This window comes from Lepisma saccharinum, chromosome 26 (genome assembly GCF_977018435.1).
Source record: "Lepisma saccharinum chromosome 26, izLepSacc3.1, whole genome shotgun sequence".
NCBI lineage: Eukaryota > Metazoa > Arthropoda > Insecta > Zygentoma > Lepismatidae > Lepisma > Lepisma saccharinum.
In genome coordinates this window covers 16,374,708-16,390,885 of record NC_139254.1, presented here as the reverse complement: position 1 = coordinate 16,390,885, position 16,178 = coordinate 16,374,708, and the positions used below count along the sequence as shown (strand labels likewise).

The 16,178-nt window shown below is 35.8% G+C and overlaps 1 protein-coding gene across 1 annotated transcript in view; it reads left to right on the top strand.

Moving 5' to 3' along the window:
- LOC145979394 (tyrosine-protein kinase receptor torso-like) overlaps positions 1-16,178 on the top strand; it is a 610,025-nt gene that overhangs the window by 576,711 nt on the left and 17,136 nt on the right. Inside the window, exons 16-18 of the mRNA XM_083112263.1 lie at positions 2,143-2,226; positions 7,403-7,488; positions 15,495-15,709. Of these exons, the coding sequence (XP_082968389.1) occupies positions 2,143-2,226; positions 7,403-7,488; positions 15,495-15,709 (385 nt within the window). The remainder of the gene's footprint in view (positions 1-2,142; positions 2,227-7,402; positions 7,489-15,494; positions 15,710-16,178) is intronic.

The following is a 16,178-nucleotide window of genomic DNA, read 5'->3' as shown; positions in this document are numbered from 1 at the left end:
TATGTAAATACATATTTATTTTCACCAAAATATAGGGTTAAATATGGACTTAAAATTGTAAAAAATTACCTTTTGAATACTATAAGACACTACATGGGCTACATAAAATACAGTACGCTTACATTGACATTAATTGTAAAACAACACAAAATGTGTTTTCATTTTCTGTTTCCAAAACAATGAATAACAAAATTTTGCTGCAAGTGTTTGAACGTGAATTTCGTTCTGTTGTCTCTTAAGATGGATTTATACTGACTAAAACTGCGTTGAATATCGCAAGAAGTAAAGAGTGTATTTCAAATTTGTCAGTTATTTGCAAGAAATTAACCCAACTCTTTCGGTCACACGGGCACATGTAGTTATTGTGCGAATATGGAGTATATGTTGAGAAATGTTCTAAAATATGGAAATAATATGTAAAAATAACTAAAATATGGAAAATATGAGCCAAAACCTAATATATGTAAAAATATGGAAAATAAAAACTGCATTTTTCGAGTCTAGATGCCATGATGTGCAAACATAATACAAAATATAACTGATTTCAGCCTCACACATATGGGTGTCCCACAAGAAACTCAGGATTTAATTTAAGAAAAAAACATTTCATATATTTATTAGTTGGCAAAGTTATTACATTATATGAAAGGGTGACAAAATGCCCTCCACGATGCATTTGACACTCAAATTCTTTTGACAAAATTCTGAATCACTTTTTCGCATAACTGTGGTTCATTGCCGTCGATAGCTCATCGAATTTCTGCTTTCAATTCAGGAATCGTTGCTATCTTCGCAGCATAAACTTTGGACGTAATGAATCCCCAGAGGAGAAAAATCGCACGGTGTGAGGTTGCACAGTTGCTTCATTTGGGTCACTTCTCCCATTGAAAATGTCAGGTAATTTGCTTACAGTTTTCGTACTTGTAACGAATTTTAACAATCGTCACTCGCTCCTTCGTTGTGTAGCGCTCCACATTGACTATATCAATGTTTTTACTACAATATATGACCTCACAGAATGCTGCCAACCCTGCAGGGGGAAAAATGGCACACAATTAAAATCCTGCGTTACTTTTGGACATTCCTTTATATGTATTTACAAATCCGTACCTTGCTAATGACGTTGCAGATTGCTCAAGCACCTTCCTAGTTGGCGTTCCATATAACTGCTTTACTTTCACTGGTTTCAATGCCAATGTCAAGCAAACTCTGTTACTTGAACATTCATTTTTATTTTTTTATATTTTTTTTATATTTTTATATTTTTATATTTTTTATTGGTTGTATTTTCTTTTTAACATTATGTTCTATTTTTCCTGTTTTGCTTAATTTTTGAGTTGATATTATGAATGACTGCTCTAACACAATATCATAACATGCTCGCTAGTAATATCGTTGATCTCTAGCATATCACACATCGCCACAGACCATTTCAATTAAAGACTTCCTCTGGCAATTGATTATTCTTTGTTACAGTGCTATGAAACATATTTTGCTCATTATTGCACAAAGTTTAATAAAAATTAAATCTAAACTTTTTCATGATATTTAAGAATTGAAGTAAATACATTTGCTTTCACATCCTTGCATTAAATATGCCTAAAATCCAAGAATGTACTCTTTGTGACACTCGACTTGCTTGTGATACATTTTCAAAGACTAATTAACTGATTTGTGCACAAACAACCTTAAAGTTCCTCCTTATTAAGATCATCTTTATGAATATCACAAATTTTGACTTTGCCAGGCTAGAACAACAAGTAGTGTCATCCAACATTCTGCACAAACATTTACATATGTGTATTCTTGAAGTACTTCACTGGCATAAGTGCACTGTCTCATTTCACAGTGTACAACTTTCATTTATTTTCTCCCCAATATGTGCACAATCACTGTGAGGATGTATATAATTCCATTGAAAGTATATATTTCATAAAAATAATTCTCCAAAATCGCCAATTGTTGAATACGTAATGCTCTGTTTCAGTCTTTAGATATGGATGTTTTTTTAAAAAAAAATGCACAATGCTCTCTATTGCATTGTTTTGCAGTTACTACTCCTGCGCATGAAATAGATTAACGTTGGGACTAGATCGTTGTTCTTCACACTGGAATATTTAAGTTTCGATCTTCTACTAACAGGTAGCGCTACGTGGAGTGCAGGAGGCACTGATGTTGAACGTCGGCCAGAGCTGGTCATAAATGCCCTGTATGGCTTTGATCAAGGTGAGTGATCAAAATGCATTATGTAATTGCACAAGTGATATGCCCAGGGGGGTTGGTACGGGCTATAACTCCCTATAATCCATATTTTCTTTTTAAAAAATGGCATATATGCAAAAATATGGCTAAATATAGCACTGGCCAATAGAAGAAGTCATACTCACTTAAGGTCATATGAGCCCCTCCTTTACGAAATTTCTGGGCATGCCACTGAATTCTGAGTTGGGCATATACAGCTGAAATGTGTTAATGACAAAAGAGGAAAACATGAAACTAATTTTACACATTTTAGATCACTTGATTTGCTTTGCATTTTTTTAGTGTGAATTTTAGTTTGCATTTCTTTGTTTTTTGCATTTCTTGATTATTTTTTTTTGCTTGTTTTAATTCTTTAATTTAATTACTTTTGCAACCTCAAAGAACTTAATTGTGAAAAGTACCACTTTTAAACATAAAGATATCCATAAATATACCTGGTCTACTCCAGATGGTAAAACTCATAATCAGATAGATCATATTCTCATTGATAAGAGAAGGCATACTAGTATAATTGACGTTCGTACACATAGAGGTGCTGACTGTGCCAGTGACCATTATTTAGTAATTGCTAAATTAAGAGAAAGACTCTCAGTGATAAATCATAAGCAACAAAATCTAAAAGTTATAAAATTTGATACAGGAAAGTTTACTGATGAAAGAATTAAGAAAGGTTACCAAATTAAACTGTCAAATAGATTTGATGTTTTGCAGGATTTAAATGATGATGAAAATATAAATGAAACACGTAAATAAGAATTGGGAGCACATACGTAATGCAATAGAATCAGCAGCTAAAGAAAGTATAGGATACCATAAACCAAGAAAAAGTAAGCCATGGTTTGATAATGAATGTCATAATCTAATAGAAATAAGAAATCAGGCTAGACTATAACTCGGATGATACAAATCTAAGCAATTATAATAGAATAAAGCGAGAAGTTAACCGCACGTTTAGAAGTAAAAAAAAAAATGACTTGAAAAGCAAAATTAACGAAATTGAAGCAAACAACAAAAATAAAAATATCAGAGATTTATATAAAGGTGTAAATGAATTTAGAAAGGGGTGGCAACCTAAAGTAAACTTGATAAAAGATAAAGACTGTGATTTTCTGGCAGACCCAAGAAATATTCTAAATAGATGGAAGAACTACTTTAATGACCTTTTAAATGTCCATGTAGGAGATAAATCAGAAGTAAATGAAGTACACACAGCAGAACCTTTAGTTCCAGAATTTAACTTGACTGAAGTTAAAGATGCTATTAAAAGGCTAAAGAATAACAAAGCACCTGGCATTGATTTAATACCAGCTGAGATAATTAAATATGGTGGAAATTCGTTAATATGTCAAATTCATAAATTAATTTGTTTAATATGGAATAAAGAAGAAATCCCTCAACAGTGGAAAGAAACCATAATTGTTCCTGTGTTTAAAAAAGGTGATAGAATGAACTGCAATAATTACCGTGGAATTTTTCTACTCTCAACAACATATAAAATATTATCTAACATTCTTTTAACAAGACTAACCCCATATGCTAATGAAATTATAGGTGATTATCAATGTGGATTTAAAGGTAACAGATCAACTACAGATCAAATTTTTCACATTAGACAGACACTTGAAAAAAATTGGGAATATAATCAAAATGTCCATCAGCTATTCATTGATTTCAAAAAAGCATATGATTCGGTCAAAAGAGAGAAATTATATAATATATTAGTCGAATTTGGAATACCTAAGAAGCTTGTTAGTATGATAAAAGTATGCACAGTGAAACAGAAAGTAAAATTCGTGTGGGTATTAATGTGTCCGGCAAATTTACAATTCATGATGGGTTAAAACAAGGAGATGCATTATCTCCATTTCTCTTTAATTTTGCCTTAGAATATGCTGTTAGGAAGGTAAAAGAAACTAAAGAAGGACTAAAATTAAATGGTATGACTCAGTTGTTAGCATATGCAGATGATGTAGACTTATTAGGGGATGATATAAATACAATTAAGAATAATGCTAAAATATTTTTCAAAACTGCTAAAGAGTTAGGTTTGGAAGTTAACAAAGAGAAAACTAAATATATGCTTACAGGCCGAAACCAAGTGTTAGGTAATAATCAAAATCTAATTATTGATAACAACTAGTTTGAACCAGTTTCCAAATTCAAATACTTAGGAGTAATATTAACAAATTAAAATTATATTAAAGAGGAAATAAAAAGTAGGCTTAATTCAGGAAATGCATGTTACTTCTCTCTTCATAAACTTTTGTCTTCTTTTTTAATATCTAAGAAACTAAAAGTTAAAATATACAAAACAGTAATTTTGCCTGTAGTATTATACGGGTGTGCATCTTGGTCCCTTACATTGAAAGAGGAACATAAATTGAGAGTATTTGAAAATAAGATCCTTAGGAAAATCTTTGGACCTAAAAGGGATGAGGAGACAGGTGAGTGGAGAAGGTTACAAAGATTAGTACTACATAATTTGTATTCATGTCCAGATATTATTAGAATAATTAAATCCAGAAGACTTAGGTGGGCAGGCCATGTGGCACGAATGGGAGAGGAAAGAGGAGTTTACAGGATTCTTGTTGGGAAACCTGATGGTAAGAGACCTGTAGAAAGACCAAGATGAAGATGGAGGGACAACGTTGAGATAGACCTAAAGGATCTTGTTCAAGATAGGGACAGATGGAAGGCCTGTGTTGCTGCAGCCATGAACCTTCGGGTTTAAGAAGGCTAGAGAGTTAGTTAGTTAGTTGTTTTAATTCTCATAACATGAATGGAACATTGAACAATAAATTTTAATGTACAAAATAGTTTTAAATTATATGTGAACTGAGTGTTGCATTAAAATGTGTGGCATGTAATCATTTTCATTTATATTATATGTTAAAATTTACCATTTGTACTCATTTTCTCTATGTGAATTTGAAGTTTTAAGTCCACTTTATGCAGAATGCTAATTTGGACTGGACCTACAGTTTAGAATAAGATCCGAACTACTGTGTGTGTCTACCAGCTATCGAAGCCAGGACCCTTCGATTACAAGACAATGATGGTCTATCCTCCATTTGATATTTCATCATTCAGATTATATAAATGAGCCAGGGATCCTGGGTTCAAATCCTGTGTAGGACATGGATGTGTTATTTTGTGTATCACATCGTCTATTTAAGCAATTCATCTTTGTTTTTGCGATTAAACTAGAGAGGTAGAATAGTGATGCGACGTAACAAGCAATATCACCTCGGTGGCAAGGCATAATGAGTGATCAACTTGCAATCTTGACGCCAAAGATCAGCTTAGGCACTTGTCAGTTACAACAGTCAGCTCATGAGAAGATCCCCGAACGAGGGGAGACAGGATGCGGGGGTAAACGGAAGGACCGGTCGTCCATTCGCAGATTTTAGGGGTAGCAGGAAGTCTTCCGCTGCGGTCTAGTGTCCCTTTGGAAGTGCGTAGGAGTTGATTTGCATCAATCACACAGAGCATGTGTCTGCGGCAACAGGTTTACCACTTTTTTTTTTTTTAGTGTCCAGAATACTTTTGTATTGCTTATCCTGTGCATTATATAGACTGTATTTCAAATAATTAAAAAAATAATATACAGCAATGACTTTAGAGTTACCAGATGACAAACTTGAAGAAAGAGGACATTTTAAGATTGCAAAAAGTTCATTTTCGACAAGGATGCAGCACCTCAAACACACGTTTTGTGCTTACTCGTGTTTAGGTGACCTTATAGATCACACACACCCATGTAAAACAATTTTACACCGTTTACATATAACTAATAATAGGCCTCATGGTAGGCAAATGTCTGAATATTCTAATATTTATTCACTATGCCCGTAATATTATACGGTTGTGAAACTTGGTCTCTTACTTTAAAAGAATAACATAAATTGACATTCTGCCTCAGAGTTGTTTCTTCCAGGCCTAAAGTCAGGAAACCATTTTTGTAAATCATCACTAAAAACACATTTGCGTTTCGGAATGGTTCAGATCGCTGATTGACAGAACTTCACTTCTCCACTGCCATGTAATAACTAAGAGTACAGCAGTTAAAAATTACTGTTAATTTCTGAATTCTGTCATGAAACTCAAATCAAAGTAAGCCACGGCATATCGTATATTCTTACCTTTTGTTAGACACATGCTGCTCACCATGAGCCACGGTAGATGTCGCAAATGCTTCGAAATCAAAACCTCACGCGGTGTGACGGCGACAACAGAACAGATGCAAAAGTCCAACATTTTTTTTTTATTGTTGGAAGAAAAATTTATTGTCTTTGCACTTGCGACTGAGTGTGTTGTGTATTTCTTTACTTGAAATTGAAAACTGAAATAATATTAATAATTATTTTCAAACAACATTTTGTTACTAATCTTGAAGTTAAGCAGTTGTCTTTATCCCAGAAAATTGGATATCTCCAAATTTCCATAAAAACCTGCCTGCACCATTTTTAGGACTCGAAATAGAGGTTTTGTCTGGGTAAAAGAGGACGTCGGGTAACCCTAAACGACTAGTGCGGTTACAACGAGCCCACGTGTGTTTCTCACTCAGGGTGCACTCCTCCAACTCTAATAGTGAAGTCGCCTGTCGCTACGTCACTTCACTTCCATTGGGGATCATCTGAGTGGTGAGCTGTACCTTCATTAATTTCATCTAATCATCATCCTTCATCACATAACCGAAAGTTAAACTCGCGATACCCGGTGGAGGCATATAGTGGTTCGGATATCATTTTAAACTGTATGTCCAGTCCCGATTGTCCTTTCTGTGTATAAAGTGGACTTAAAACAAATTCAACCACAACAAACATAAGTGACAGAAAAGCGACCTAAAGTAAGAAAATGACGAAGTGCACTTACAAATAACTTTCAAACACTTATCAACACTAACAACAAAACTTGCCAGTTTCCAATGATAGCAAGACTTAAATGTTGTAATAATTTGAATTTGTTCAGAATATTAATAAGTATTTTGTGAACTTATTTCCCCCTATTCCACTCTTAAATCTTAGTTATAATACAGTTTTACTTGCTGAAAGTATGGTAATCTTATTTTTTAGCTAAATTATATTGTTAAAATCTATCATTTGAATAACAAGTGTTGCATACTGGAATATTTTTTCAGATGGCTTGGATGACGAACCGATGCAGAAGGATCCAATAACACCTGCTGATTTGCTATCATTTTCCAGGCAAATAGCAATGGGAATGGTACGTATGCTCACAGTATGATTCGTTTTGCAAGTATGCATTGGTGTAAGGTAAAAACACTACATATGCTGACCAAGGCAGTCTATTTTTCAGTAATATAACACGTAAGAATGAGACGTTTGAACCCCCTATCCTGTTGTGAGCTCCATCTTCAGATGTAGAAACAATGTGTGTGAACTTAGTGACACTAATAGAGCAATGGTCTGGCCTGTAGATGTGGGAGGAGGCAAAGGGTGGTGATGAAGGTGAGGGATGAGGGATGAGGGACATTACTGGGTGGCGTTGCTCAGGCCAGGGGATGTGGTTGCACTCATGGCTGATATGTAGGCTGACCTCACATATTTTATGTACTGAGGTGTTGGTGAATTGGGGTGAGGGGTGGATGATTGCTACCCGGAAGCATTCATTGAAGGGAATATTATGGTGGTTAGTATGCATGACAACAGTGAAGTACAGGTTTTGGGTGGAGGAGCGGTGGTTGTTGATTCAGAGGTTGTGGGCTGTGGATGTTTACCCCAGATAGAAACCACCACAGATATTGCAGGTGAGTATATAAATGAGGTTAGAGGTGCTGCAGGTTCCTTTGGGTAGAGGATGAATTTGCCAGTGGCAGTGTGGATCTGGAGGGTGTGGGAAGTGACAAAAATGCTGCAGGTTTTGCACCTTGGGTGGTTGAATTTGTGGGCAGGGGGGAGCTGATTGTGAGTTGGGGAATATGGTGAACCAGGATGTTTTGGAGGTTGTGGGGACATTTGAAAACAACTCTGGGCTTGTTGAGGAAGATGTTTCTGGTGTCAGGATCACTTTGAAGGATGGGAAGGAGGGAACGTAGTGTGTGTCTGATTTTGTTGAGGTGGGGGTGGTATTAGGTGACAAGTACAGGGGGGCTTGGTGCCAGGTTTCTTGGTGGAGGTGTATGAAGCAGCTCGTGATATTTGTGGAAGGATGGATATCCACGGTTGGTCAAGGCTTGGTGTAGGCGGAGATTATAGTTCTGTTGGGAGGTGAGTGAGGTGTTAAGGCGTTGACCTCTGAGGGCCAGGGAGAATGGGATGGCTTTCTTGGTGTGGAATGGATAGGAGCTGGAGAAGTGTAGGTATTGCATATGGTTTGTAGGTTTGATGTGGATAGAGGTTTCCAAATGTCCTTCCTTCATGTGCACATCCACATCCAGGAAGGTGTTTTGGTTGGTGGAGTGGGTCCAGGTGAACTTGATGGAGCTGAAATGGTTTAGTTGGTCTAGGAAGATAGACAGGGATGGTTCTCCATGTGTCCAGAGCATGAAGATGTCATTGATGAACCTGAGCCAGAGGTTTCAGGGATTGGGTCTGCAGGAACTCTTGTTCAAGTTTGTCCATGAAAAGATTGGCATTATCTGGTACCCATGGCTGTGCCATGGATTTAAAGGTAGTGCTTGTCCTTGAAGGTAAAGTTGTTGCACGTGAGGACAAGGCAGGCTAGGTGGGTCCGGAAATTAGTGCTGGGGTTGTGGGGTTTTGGTCTGTTGTTGAGGAAGGATTCTATGGAGTGCAGGCCATGGGAGTGACAATGTTGGTGTAGAGGAGGCTTTTAATAGTATTAGCAATGATGTAAGATGTTTTTTAAAAATATATTATATTACTTTTTAGAGCTGTAGTCCAGTTGGTAGGGTGTCTATGATTGCTGCTTGAGAGAACCAGGTTCGGTTTCCAGTGCGAGTGATTTCTGGTGGGAACTTTTCCAGCAGTGTGTGTCTACTGAGCAGCTCCTTGCTCATCCAACCTCAAATAAATGTGTATGTGGGGGAGAGGGTTAAAGGCAGCTGGAGTGTGGTGGTGATCACATCGCCTCCACAAATGGCCAAGATTGTGGTCCTATTAGGTCCTTTCCGAATCTGAATATATCCTAAAACCCTGAGTTCAAGTAAGGCAAAAAAAAGCAACTCCAACCACAACTAAATCAATAAAAGAATAAATTCCAATAAATAAATCCAATACCATTTGGTATAAGAAAGTATTAACGCCATTTTTTAATCCTAAATTCAATACACTTTTCTGCCATTACAGTAATTATTCATTATATTATATATAATATAAACATTTGGTCCTTTCATACTAAAACATTTAAAATATCAAGAGATAGAAACCAACCTGGCTCATGCCGGTTTGAACTCGGATCATGTAAGAAATTAAAAGTCTAACAGACCATTAAATTTGAAATTCTACACCCAAATAATATCTTAATCCAACTCCAAGGTGGCAACCCCTCCTGACGATATGGTCTCTCAAGAAAGATTACGCTGTTTTATCCCTAAAATAATATTCTTTTAATTACTAATAATGCATCTAAGCAACAAAAATCATTGAACATTTAACAAAATGTTAAACCACGTATTACTACTTTGTTAAGAGTTATAGGTAGAGGCACATATTTTTGGTAAATAAAAAAGCAAAATTTCGGTACAAAAACAGTCAATTTCAGGTTCAAAAGCAGTAAATAAAATGAAATTTCGCTGTTATAGCGGTGAAAAAGCAGTATAAAATGACATTTTGGTTTTAAAAATGTGAATATAATCCCAAATTTGATTTCAAAACTGCACTATTACACAAAATAAACATATCCCTCCTAATAGCACATTAAATCATTACCAGAATATTAAGTTTATTCCTGTATAAAGGGATCAATTTTGGTTCTCAAATTAATCAATTTTCCGTGAATTGCATAACTCACAGGATACTTCAGACTTCAAAAAGTGTGGCGTCGGTATATAAACGGTAAATTTCGTGTTTAAGAGTCTATTTCGCATTTTACAGTTCATATCGCATCATTTCGTGACAAAACAGGGTAGGAAAATGCACCTCACACCTTTCAGAAACATTAGAAATTAACATTACAATGTGTTATTTCACATTTCGTTTTTTCGTAAAAAACGAAATATGCATGCTCCTAGTTATAGGTTATGTGAAGAGTACCTGTTGGGTACAGTAATGGCAGTGGTCGAAAGTAGCATGCTACTTGTAGCTGTAGCAGCGCTACATTTTGAAAATTGTAGTTGTAGCGGTAGCGAAGCTACAAAATTCCTGTAGTTGTAGCGAAAATTTCGCTACAGCTACATTTCTTCTCAGCATTTTGAGGTAAATTTTGAATGTGGCAACAGCATTAAAAAAATCGACAATAATGCTTACTTTTGCAGGAGGTTCATAAAGACAAAGTCTATTACATGGAAATACGGATAATGTAGATTATAAATATCTTGATATCGCGGTATAGGTATCCGCGTAATTTATTTCATTAGTATCTTAATTATTCTAATATCCAGATAACTAACTGACATAGGTATATGAATATATATCAGCTAACAGCTACTTTTTTTGAGATTTTGTGGAAATGCCTCATTTGTGGCACCCCTGGAAAAAAAAAATACCTCGTTTGCGTCACCCCGGAACATATATTCTGGATATCCCTAGTATAATAGGCAGCAAAATGTCATTAATTATGTGTAAAACACAACTTGCAGTGCAAAAAGGAGCGATCCATTTTCCACTAGAATGATAGCAATAGTGCCAGCAATCAATGGCTCAGTATGTTAACAGAACTCTCGGATTTACACATCAGTTTTCTCAATATATTTCCCTTTAGATTTTCTGATACTTTTGCTAATCATGACAATGAAGATCAATGTTTTATTTAGCAATTATCTTATCTACAGCCAAGGGGTCCCGGGTTCGATACCCGGTGGAGACACATAGTGGTTCGGATCCCACTTTAAACTGTAGGTCCAGTCCCGATTAGCCTTACTGTGCATAAAGTGGACTTAAAACAAGAAGTCAATCAATCATATCTAGAGTCTCTTTCTGCCACTTTTGGCTAATGTAAGAATGAGGAAGAATGATGAAAGACGATGAGCAACATGGGGAATGGAGGAGCAGGACCAGGCATCTTTCCTAGTTTTTATTTGCAGTCCACTTTATGCACAGATAAGCAAATCGAGACTGGTTTCGAACCTCTATGTGACTTAACTGAATATTTATTCTCAAGGAAAATATGTTGATATATAAGTGTAAATAATTCTACCAAATTTTATTTGTGTATGTTTGTAATCATTAATTTTGTGTCATCGTAATTGCACTACTCATATATCAAATTTGAATTGATCTGCCGCTTACATAGGTACGTTATTCTGAAACACTATATTGAAAATAACCAACTGAAGTAACACTGCTATCAAAATTACCGAATGACGGGAATCATGATAATAAATAACAAAATCTATTTTCCAGTAAGTACAACTATCATACTAGGGTCTTCTTTGGAATATACATGTGGTTGTTAATTTCTTTTATGCAAAAGTAGCGGAAAAGTAGCGAAGTAGCGAGTAGCGAACAGGAATAGCGTAGCGAGCTACTTCTTGGAAAATGTAGTTGTAGCTGTAGTGAAGCTACATTTTGGAAGAGTAGCTGTAGCTGTAACGAAGCTACTTTTAAAATGTAGCGTTCTGATCACTGAGTAATGGTGTCATAACATGACCAAGAAAAGTACCACACAAATAGGAAATATTTGCTAGTACTGATAAGTTTTTAAAACGTTGTCGAGAAATTTCAATGGCTTTCTAGAATTAGAAAATCAAAACTTGTGTTAAAATCATTTAAATCCTTCTTTCTGTTCTTGTATGACTCATTCAGCTTTGGAAATTTCAAATTATTATTGTTATTATTCCTGGGTTGGAATATCGAGGTGTTTGAGAGCTAAGGACAGTCATCAAACTACTAAGACTGCATAATCTGGGAAAAATTCCCTCGTAATGGAACAAAAGCAGTGTCAAAAGGGGCACAGGGCTTACACTGAATAGTGTGACTGAGATCATCGACAGTGAATATACAGCATCTGATTGGTCCACCATGAACCTCTCACACAGAATAAACATAAACCATATTGACTTCATACAAATTTAAACGAAAAGTGCAAGCTCGATCATGATTTGAACCCAGGTATCTGGTATACTGTATCATCGCTCTATCAACTAAATTACCAGTTTCGTCATATTTTTTGCTGCTTCTGTTTTACTTCTGTGGACTTATGACTAGGAACGTGAAGTTTTCGTTTTATTTTACCCTAAGTTTTGGTGTTATTTTTTACTGTAATTCGGTGTTATTTTTAACTGTAATTAGGTTTTATTTTTTACTGTAATTCGGTGTTATTTTTTACTGTAATTCGGTGTTATTTTTTACTGTAATTCAGTGGTTTTTTTGCAGTTTAAAGCAAAATTCGGTGTTATTTTTACATACGTTTTTACTGTTTCTTCTATGCATAATATTTGCACATTGCTTTAGTTATGGAAAATTGATTAGTTTTAAAGAAAAAAATAAATAAATTTAAGGCTTACCTTTGTGAGAAGTGAGCAAATTTCGTGCATTTGGGAAAATATTTTATCTCATCGGCCACAAAATATGAAATTTTTATTGAAGGATATCACCCAAATCTTTGAACACAATGATATTTCCAACTTTTCACTCTCACGAAATAAAATTTTCATAAATTGTTGTTCTTAAATTCACTTTTCAGTTTACAATAACCATGCACAGATGGTGTGTAGTAAATGTTCATAGAATTCACTCGCAAAACTTCCTGTGCAAAACGCACTTCTAAACAGAAAGATAAGATGTTTTTTTCCCATTCACTCCAATGGAATGATTGCTTTAACAAAGGATTCCACAATTGAAAGTGCGATGTACGCGTTGTCTTCTTTCCTTCTTTTAGGCTTCCCAAAGCCTTAGACGGCAGAAAGTTGCCGGTTTGTTGGTTGGTTGATTTAGTGTTGTAAGTCCACTTTATGCACAGTAAGGCTAATCGGGACTGGACCTACAGTTTAAAGTGAAATCCGAACCACTATGTGCCTACACCTGGTAGTTGCCAGTTTGTTTAACTCGATTTAGTTACCTCCAGACAGCGTAGAGGTAACATCACAGCCTTGAAATCAAGCGGTCCCAGGTCCGATATCCGGTGGAGGCACCATGGTGGTTCGAATCCCACTTTAAAATGTAGGTCCAGTCCCGATTAGCCTCTATGTGCTTAAAGTAGACGTAAGACAACAATTCAAACAAACAAACTTTTCTCCTCCATATGCCTCTCACTTCCATTGCACTTAATCAAGAAATCCTTCCGCTCCCGTGTTGCATGTTATTTTGCAATTCAATGATTACAAAATAATATAGTTCTGTCTTAAGCTTAAGGTCTTTCAGAAGAAAGCTAATGCATTTAGTGCTGGCTTTGTCATACTGCGAAGTACGCCACAGGAGGGAAAGGAAATGCAAGACGATGCACAAAGTATGAAGCCTCAGGGATTCTGACTGACTGAAATTTCCATAAAATTCCCAAAAAATTCCTATTACACTGACTGAAATTTCCATAAAATTCTCAAAAAATGCCTATTACACTGACTGAAATTTCCATAAAATTCCCAAAAAATGCCTATTACACTGACTGAAATTTCCATAAAATTCCCAAAAAAATGCCTATTACACTGACTGAAATTTCCATAAAATTCCCAAAAAATGCCTATTACACCTCAAAATACCCTTTTCTGTACATACATACAACAACATCCCTGACCACCTCCCCCGCAACACAACAGGTGTTTCCTGTTCCTCTGAAACTTCCCTTCAGAGAAGTTCCCCACAGCGAATTCTATTTCAGGACAAAGTCAAAGCATTGTCAGTCATTTCTACACCAAACTGCAATAAATGAAGCGTGACAAACTCTTTTGAATCAAACTTTCGCTAGCTAGACTAGAAATGGCAGATCTCATAAAGCTTCAGGTAGTTCTTTTTGAACAGTTATGCCAAGTATATCTATACTATATACAACATGGCGTTTTTCACGTTAAAGTGCAATATTCGGTGTTATTTTGAAAAATGGCGTAAGTTGCATTATTTCGCGATTCCGAAACACATAAATCTTGCCTCCTTAACCTACCTAAATACATTTTAACCATTTTATTTTGCTTTCCTCAACTTTTCGGTGTTATCGTTAAAACAAAAACTTCACGACCCTACAGGTATCTATAAAAATATTTCATTGCTCGCAATTCCTGCTTTTGTTAGTCTTATCAAGTTTATAACCATAGCGGGAATCTGCCCTCGGCACTGGGCTATCTAAATGATAAAAAGTTGTAAAATTGATTGATTGGTTTGTGGTTTTAAGTCCACTTTATGCACAGAAAGGCTAATCGGGACTGGACCTACAGTTTAAAGTGCGATCCAAACTACTGTGCCATGTGTTGAAAAAATAATTGAAATAATTTTTTTGAACACAAATGCTTTAGCACCAACTTCTACCCCCTTTTTGCATAATTTACGAGGATAATAACGTCTTTGATACTGCTACTACTACTGCTAATGATAATAATAATAACAACAACAACAACAATGTTGGTCCCGGTGGATTCGAATCCCGGCTTAGTCATGGATGTTTGTGACTGTCCATTCATCATATCACTAATCCCTATCTTCGCAAATTAGCCAAACGTGGCACAAGAAGTGAAGTAAAATGAAACAAATCAATAATGATAATAATATTATTATTAACACTATTATTATTAGTAGTAGTATTAGTACGTTTATCCTGGCACTTTCTCCCCGGCCGCTCAGGCAAAAATTCGTGGTTGCCGCTCTGATTGTAAATAGAAACTCAGCACCTTAAATTAAATATTTTAATTATATTACGTACAACGTTTAGTTGAATTATAATTTTTGGATGTTGGAATCACATAGACCCTTTATATTATTAAGATAGTTGTGTGTGGATGTTGAGAGGCGGTAATACGCAAGGGTGAAATAGAGAAAACATCTGCTTGAATTTTTGGAGAGTTCTTGAAAAACGGGAATTTTATCATGGTCCTAGAGTAGCCACCCTGTGTTAGCTCCCTAAAACTTTGAACCATGTCTGGTAGCCATCTGGTTGATATCCAAAGAATACAAATAATTTGATTTGCCCATAATACCTACTTGCTTCATTTCTTATCTTTCTAGGAATACCTATCAGGTCAGCGTGTAGTGCACAGAGATTTAGCAGCCCGGAACGTTCTCGTCTGCAAGAACAAAGTAGTGAAAATATCGGACTTCGGATTGAGTCGGGATGTGTACGAACAGAATGTATATAAGAAAACTGGTGACGGGAAGGTTCCCATTAAATGGATGGCTTTGGAGTCTTTGCTACACCAAGTCTACACAACTCGAAGTGATGTGTAAGTTTTCAGGTTTCGTTTACTTCATGTTACTTTATAGTAAAATCATCACAGCAAATGGTTTTGCACATCTGTTTTGTCACATAAAACACAAATACAGGGTGGTCCACATTTTATTTTCTATTTTCATACAATAGGAATATTCTAACATTTTTCAAATGTAGTGTATTTGCGAGATAGAGCTTGGGAGTTAATTTTAATTCATCCTTCGTTTTATTGTTCCACTGAATTATGCTGCTGTGGACTTTAGTTGTGGAAGAGTTCCTCACTAGCGGGTGCTCCATCATTACAGCACAAAGGTAATTCCGACAACATTTCAAGAAAATGAATCACCATCACAGAAAGTAATCCTGCGTTATGTGAAAAACTTCCATGAGAGCTAATGCCGACAAGAAACCTTCATCTGGGCAACCTAGAATGCCTCGTAGTACAAAGAGCATTGAATGTGTGGCGAATACAGTTCAGCAAA